This window comes from Vigna radiata, chromosome 11 (genome assembly GCF_000741045.1).
Source record: "Vigna radiata var. radiata cultivar VC1973A chromosome 11, Vradiata_ver6, whole genome shotgun sequence".
NCBI classification, from domain to species: Eukaryota; Viridiplantae; Streptophyta; class Magnoliopsida; order Fabales; family Fabaceae; genus Vigna; species Vigna radiata.
The window spans coordinates 5499772-5506073 of record NC_028361.1 but is presented as its reverse complement, the minus strand read 5'-3'; the positions used below and the strand labels follow the sequence as shown (position 1 = coordinate 5506073).

At 37.4% G+C, this 6302-nt stretch overlaps 1 protein-coding gene across 1 annotated transcript; it reads right to left on the bottom strand.

The window, feature by feature from the left end:
• Positions 1 to 1875: 1875 nt before the first annotated feature.
• LOC106778030 (cytochrome P450 90B1) lies at positions 1876 to 5750 on the bottom strand. The gene is made up of 8 exons (XM_014665915.2): positions 5280 to 5750; positions 4794 to 5118; positions 4565 to 4717; positions 4198 to 4449; positions 3984 to 4076; positions 3810 to 3888; positions 3600 to 3706; positions 1876 to 2490 (listed from the first exon to the last, which is right to left on the bottom strand). The coding sequence occupies exons 1-8, from the start codon at positions 5498 to 5500 to the stop codon at positions 2245 to 2247; spliced, it is 1476 nt and encodes a 491-aa protein (XP_014521401.1). The 5' UTR covers positions 5501 to 5750; the 3' UTR covers positions 1876 to 2244.
• Positions 5751 to 6302: the final 552 nt, after the last annotated feature.

Genomic DNA, 6302 nt, shown 5'->3' with positions numbered 1-6302 from the left:
GTACTTTTTATTATTATTTTGAATTGTCTTTAACATAATTTTTTGAGAGTGAAAATTGTTTAAATTTAAATTGTAGAAAGTTTGTATTTTTTTTATTTTAAAAAAATGTAATGAAATGGGCTAGTGAGCCAACCCGTTTACCCACCAACCCGTGGTGGGTCGGGCCGGATTCAAGTTTTTTTGACTCGCTAATAAATGAGCCGGGTTGGGTTGACTCACTAAGTGACCAACTCGTGGTGGGCCGGACCGGGTCGAGCCGAGTTACCCGTTTTCACAGCTCTAACAAATATTATGGAATGTATTTATGGATCTGAAAAATATCCAAATTTATATTTGATTATATTTTGGAATGATTTCAGAAGGTGTTTTTAGATCAATAAATACACTCCGAAATATGATACCTTTTATTTGATCGAATGTTTCAAAAGTCATTTTGAGATTCAAAAATACATTTCAAAAATTCCATTTCGATTGTTTTTTATTCCAAAATAGCTATTTGAAATGTGTTTTTAAATCCAAAAATATCTTTCGAAATAATTATTCTAAAATATAATTTTTTTTCGTGAATTCTGAAACATATTTCCCAATCCATAAATCCCTTTTGAAACACCCTTTTTCAAAAATTTCTTTTATATTCCAAAATGCGTGACCTAAATATAAAAATATTTTCAAAATAAAAGCTATAGATAGTAATTTCGAATATAAATATACCCTTTGGAGTACTCCTTTATGAATTTCTTTCTTATATTCGTGATTAGATGTTTCAAAGATATTTTCCAAAGTTGAAAATATCTTTCACGACATCAAATTCAGAAAATATTAAAAATAAAGAGATGTAGGGATTTTTATTATATTTTTCATGAGAGGTAGTTTGGGGAGTACAACTTTTATGGGAGTGCAGGAAGAAGAACACTCAGTTTAAAATGTCAAAGGGAACATGAAAATGAAGTGGACTGGATCCAATGCTTTAAAGAATCTGTCTGTCTCAATATTATAGAATGAGATCCATTTTATTTTTTCTTTCGTTGTATAATGTAGCATTTGGGTAGGTATATATGGGCGATCATTTTCCCATTTTGTTGGGACCATGATTTGGTTGAATTATTGAAGAAAGGAAAGAACAGCACGACGCTTATCCGGTTATGGCTGCATTATGGAGCTTTAGATAATGGTAATTCTTAATTAATGAAATACATGAATAGCATCTGATAAAAACAAGAAGCAAAAATAATTAATCTCCAACAGAAAATAACGAACTCTGAAAAAACATATACATATGAAACAGTATCTGTAATTTGATTCCCGGGACCAGGAGAGGTTGGATTTGTCGGTGAAGGAAATATTTGTTTTGATTTGGATCCAAGCAATGGTTGCAAAATACAAATAGTCTCTCAACCCAAACAACCATTTTTTGGCTTTTTATATCAAGAAGACGGTTGGTACGTAGTGGTGTCCTTAGTCCCAACCCTCTTTTTCTGTGACTTTCACAACGCCGTATTTATCATTTGGATCCATCCGTAATATTAACGTGCACTTCCGTAGGCCACTGCTCCTGAAAAGATACATCACTGCGATCAGACAGCGAAACTTAACCTAACATGCCAAACATTACCCTCTCGTTATTTACGATACAATGGATGAGAATAATAAATAATAGATGAAAAAGAAAAAACTTAAATAGGAGACATTAATTCCGAATGCTGGTGACATCTTAATTTGTTCCAGTACTCAACAACAAATGAATCTGCCTCCCCAAGGAGAAAAAGGATAATAAAAGAAATGATAAAGAAACAACTCCCGTGGTATTCGTTTTAAAATTATTTAAGAAGAGCAATTTGCAAGGCGTGTGTGAAGATATAATAATGATAAACAACGTTGGATTGAAACGTGAACAACATATTCCATAATTCTGTCCTGCACGGGTTCATGTTGGGGACGTACCAAATGCGTTGGCGTAAAGGAAAGCAACACAACGTAATGGATAGATTTTTACATAATCGGGATTATTAATTATATATAGTAAGAAAAGGTGGTAGATTACAATAGTGGAAAAAAAAAAAGAATAAATATTGAGTGGTGGTTTGGGGAGGAATATATAAAATGTACAATGTGAGTGGGTAGTAAAAATGTGAGAGGGAAGGAGAAGAGAAGAGAAGGGAAGAAGTGGTCCTAATCCCTGTGTTTGTACAATTGTACTTAATATTTGTCTTCTCAAGTAGGAAAGGTTTTAATCTGATGAATGGCTCAAATGAGAGAGTGGGCTTGGACTCTGATGGGTAGGCCCTTTGGGAAGTCCACGAAAGGGTAGGCAAAAGCTTGATCTGTTTCGGCCAATTCCCAGTGGTAGTTGAGGATGAGATAATGGATGAAAACCGCCATTTCAAGCTTGGCTAACTCAGATCCCGCGCACAGCCGTGAACCTCCTCCGAACGGAAGAAAGTTATTGTTTGCTGCGCTCTTGCTCGGACAACTCCCACGACCGCCATTGTTCTGCACCACCACGAAAAAACACATTAATAATAAATGAGAGGTGCAGGAGTCACCATCGGATTGTTATCCCGAAATGGATGATTATAATTTTTTATTCGGTTGTGAAAAGGAAAAGCAGAGATGCACGTGCAGGTATGGGGCCCAGTTCCACATGGGCATTAATGATCTGGAACCTCAGGACCTGGCCACACGTTCACAAAACACCCATGCTCATCATCATCCATCGCATCCATCGGGACCCACCTTCCTACTGTTCACAACATCCCCTTCGCTCATCATCTCAACCCTCCATCACCAAAACTCAAAAATAACCCCCATAAAACTACCATATCTATATCTATATCTAGTATGTCCTACGTTTTCTTCTTTACAAATCACCGTATGCATTAATTAATTAATTAATTATCTTAATCTTAGGGGGACTACCATATACCATATAGGTCATTAGGTTACAACTTTAGAACCATGTGCTTTGGCCAAGAGTAATTATAAGGCTAGGTTTGGGAATTGGGACGGAGGTGCTAATTAATTAGCTATGAGGCATAGGGTATAGGTAGTTAAAGAGTTAGAAGTTTGGAGGAAGTCAACTAGAATGAATGAATGAATGATCAAGGTTTTTTTTTTTTTTTTTTTTTTTCTATTTTGTCAAACCGTACATCCTCTGTACGTTATGTTCGGTCTGATTCAGAAGCTCCCAACGTAAAAACCTGTTTCTGTTCTGGAAAGGAAGATAACTCACCCGGCTAATTGGGCTACGACTAGAAAACCACATGGGGTGACATTTTGGGCAAAATCCCCACCCCCAACTTCAACTAAATTTTGTTCTCACCCCACCTTCAGGGCAAAAATATTAAATATTAAATAAATATATATATAAAAAAAATGAGCCAGTGAGGCAGTGATTGCATGTGGGCATCCACCGCAAGGACCGATTCAAGTGCTTGGGGACCTCTGCTTATTTCCTTTTCCCTTTTCCCTTTTCCTTATATATCTATTTTTTATATCATGCATTGGCTTTTTAAGAAAAAGAAGAAGATGAAGAAAAGAAGAAAAAGGGGTGTACAATAATTATACAACGCGTGCTGTCCATAGTTATAAGTAGAACTGACCTGCCATCTCCATGGATTGAATTGTTGAGGTTGGTCAAAAAGTGAAGGATCCAGATGCACGGCTGCAATCACCGGAAGGACTTTCCACCCACATGGAATGTCATAACCTTTCAAACACATACACCATTTTCAATTACACCAAAAAACCATGCTTCCTTTTCATCTTTCTCTACTAAACAAATATACAAATTCCACACCCTCCAAACATACCTTTATAATTAACGTCTTTCAGAGCCTTCCTGTGGAGAAACCTCACAACATTTCCCAACCTCAGTGTCTCGTTCACAACCTTCACAAAATATAACAAACAAACAAACAATTTATGCCTAAGTGCACTTAAAAAAGCCCTTCTGTTGCAACTCCTGTTAACATTCATTCACTTACACAATGAGTAAATTCCATTCTTTTGTAATCCTCCCATGTCAGTTCCACTTCCCCTGCTTCTTTCTTCGCTCTGGCAATTTCACTGTGCTCTTCCTATTTATTTTGCAGAAATGTGAAAAAAAAAAAAGCTAATTATCTATCAAGTAAAATTTGGAGTGAGAAAAGTGTCAATAGAGATACTGTTCGACGTGGCGACATGGTTGTACTTGCTTACCCTTAACTGTTGCATAGCTTGAGGACAACCGGGCAAAAAGTAAATGGCTAGAGCTATGGCTACCGACGAAGTTTCATGGCCAGCGAAGAGCAAGCTCAGAATCAAGTCCAGAATTTGTTCCGTCGAGAGATTCGAGTGCTTCAAAACCCAGTTCAGAAGATCGTCTTCCTCCAAACTCTCGTTTCCTTCTTCGATTCTCTTCACTCTCTCTTCCATTTTCCCCTCTATGAACTTCAGTATGGTGGACCTAGACTGAGAAACACGGACACACATCACAGGATTAAAAAATTAATTCATCACTGCCAAATCAGAAATAAAATAATTAAACATAATTTATTATTATTATTATTATTATTATTATTCTTACCTTTAACGCCTTTCGGTATGCAGTTCCAGGTAGATTCAGTGGCGCGGATACCACCCCTTTCATGAAAGTGACATACTCTTTCTTCAGTTGCTCTGTCTCGATTTCCCCAGGATCCATGCTCATGATATGCTTAGCCATCAGATTGAAGGTGAACTGCGATTTGCAAAAGCCGATTGAGAGTGACACAAACATGAAAAAACACCCCTTTTTTATGTGAAACAAAAAGTACCTTCTTGGCTTCATCTTGGGCTGAGAATGTGCAATTTTGGTTCCAAGAGTTTAGAACCAAGAGGGTGTGTTTCTCCACCTCTTTCAAGAGGTGGGTTCTGAGCCTGGCGTGGCTTAGGAAGTTGAGTGATATAACCCGCATGTCTCTGTGCATGTCGCCAACCAAGACCAGCATGGACCATTTCCCGAGTATTCCACCAATGCTTCTGGGGTAGCTGCACTCGAACAGTTTCCCCTCGTTCTGTAGAATGAACCTGTTCAGTCCTGCGTCTGCTGACACTATCGCGGGCTCCCCAAATAGCTTGGACTTGTAAATTGTACCATACCTGAAAACAAACATTGGCATGTTCATTAGACCGGCAGAATCCCTCTCTATATAGATTGTGCGATTTCATGTGAGCCGCTGTTGATGTAACAAGGACAATGAGATTTGAAACTCGGGAAAATATTCAAGCTTTTTAGTTTTGGTAGTGGTTAACTAATTTACCTTGCTATGTGCTGCTCCATGAATTCCCCTATTGTGGTAGCAGAATAAGGCTTCAAATAGCCAATGGTTTCACCAAGAAATGGCCATCCCATGTTACCTGGGGGAAGATTGAGCCTGGGTTTGGTTTGCTTTCTTTTGATAAGAATGAAGAAGATGAAGAAGACTGGAACAAGAGCAAGAATGGACGAAGGAGAGTAGAAAGTTAGATGTGAGTCAGACATGGAGCTAGCCTGTCTGATTCTAATCTTTCTAATCTCTCTCTCTCTTTTTCTTTCTTTCTTTCTTCTGTGTGGTGTGGGTTTGCGTTTTAAGCCAAAAAAAAAAAATGTGACTGCTTGCGGTGTGTTATGTTGGTGTTGTGTGCAGTTTTGGTTGCTATAAGAAAAGAAAAGAGAAAAAACTAGAAAAGGTTATGCATTTTATGGCGTAATAAAATGAGGAAAGGAAATGGAAATTGGAGCTAATGAGAGCGTGAAGCCAATAGGGTGCTTTTATAAGCTTCTCTTCTGACTTTAAGCGAAAACAGCGGAAAGTAGGAACCTGCAAATTGGCTTTACACTTTGGAAAACAGTAAGCTTTACGATTTTAATCTTGTTTATGCTTTAATTATATTTCATTAACTCATCATTCTACTTTTTATTTTTTTAAAGAAAAAGAAAAAAAAAATCTATGTGCTACCTTTCTTCCCTTCCATTATACTTTAGGCTAACCCACCCTACCAAGTACTAACCACTGTTGCTTTTGTTCTCTCCTATTCTGATTTTGGGAGAGAACTTCTTCCAGGCATGCAGGGATTAATCAATACTTTGTCTTTTCCTTTCGGCTTCTCTCTCACTCTCTCACTCACTCACTCAAACTTCTTTCTTCTTTCTTCTTTTCCAATCGCCCAGCTCAAGCCAAACTTGAAAGTGATATCTTCTTCTGTTAACTTGTTAGGCAGAGAACATGCTTCTCTTTTTTTCAAATATGTTTAATCTTTTCTTTTTTAAGTTTTTTTAGACTCGTGAATTTATTAATAGTTTT

Excerpts from the sequence above, each read along its gene's own strand:
- LOC106778030 (XM_014665915.2), bottom strand. The coding sequence starts at position 5,500 with ATGTCTGACTCACATCTAACTTTCTACTCTCCTTCGTCCATTCTTGCT. Across the intron at positions 5,119-5,279 it reads ATGGAGCAGCACATAGCAAG|GTATGGTACAATTTACAAGT; the intron begins GTAAATTAGTTA and ends GTTTGTTTTCAG. Across the intron at positions 4,718-4,793 it reads CCCAAGATGAAGCCAAGAAG|TTCACCTTCAATCTGATGGC; the intron begins GTACTTTTTGTT and ends TGCAAATCGCAG.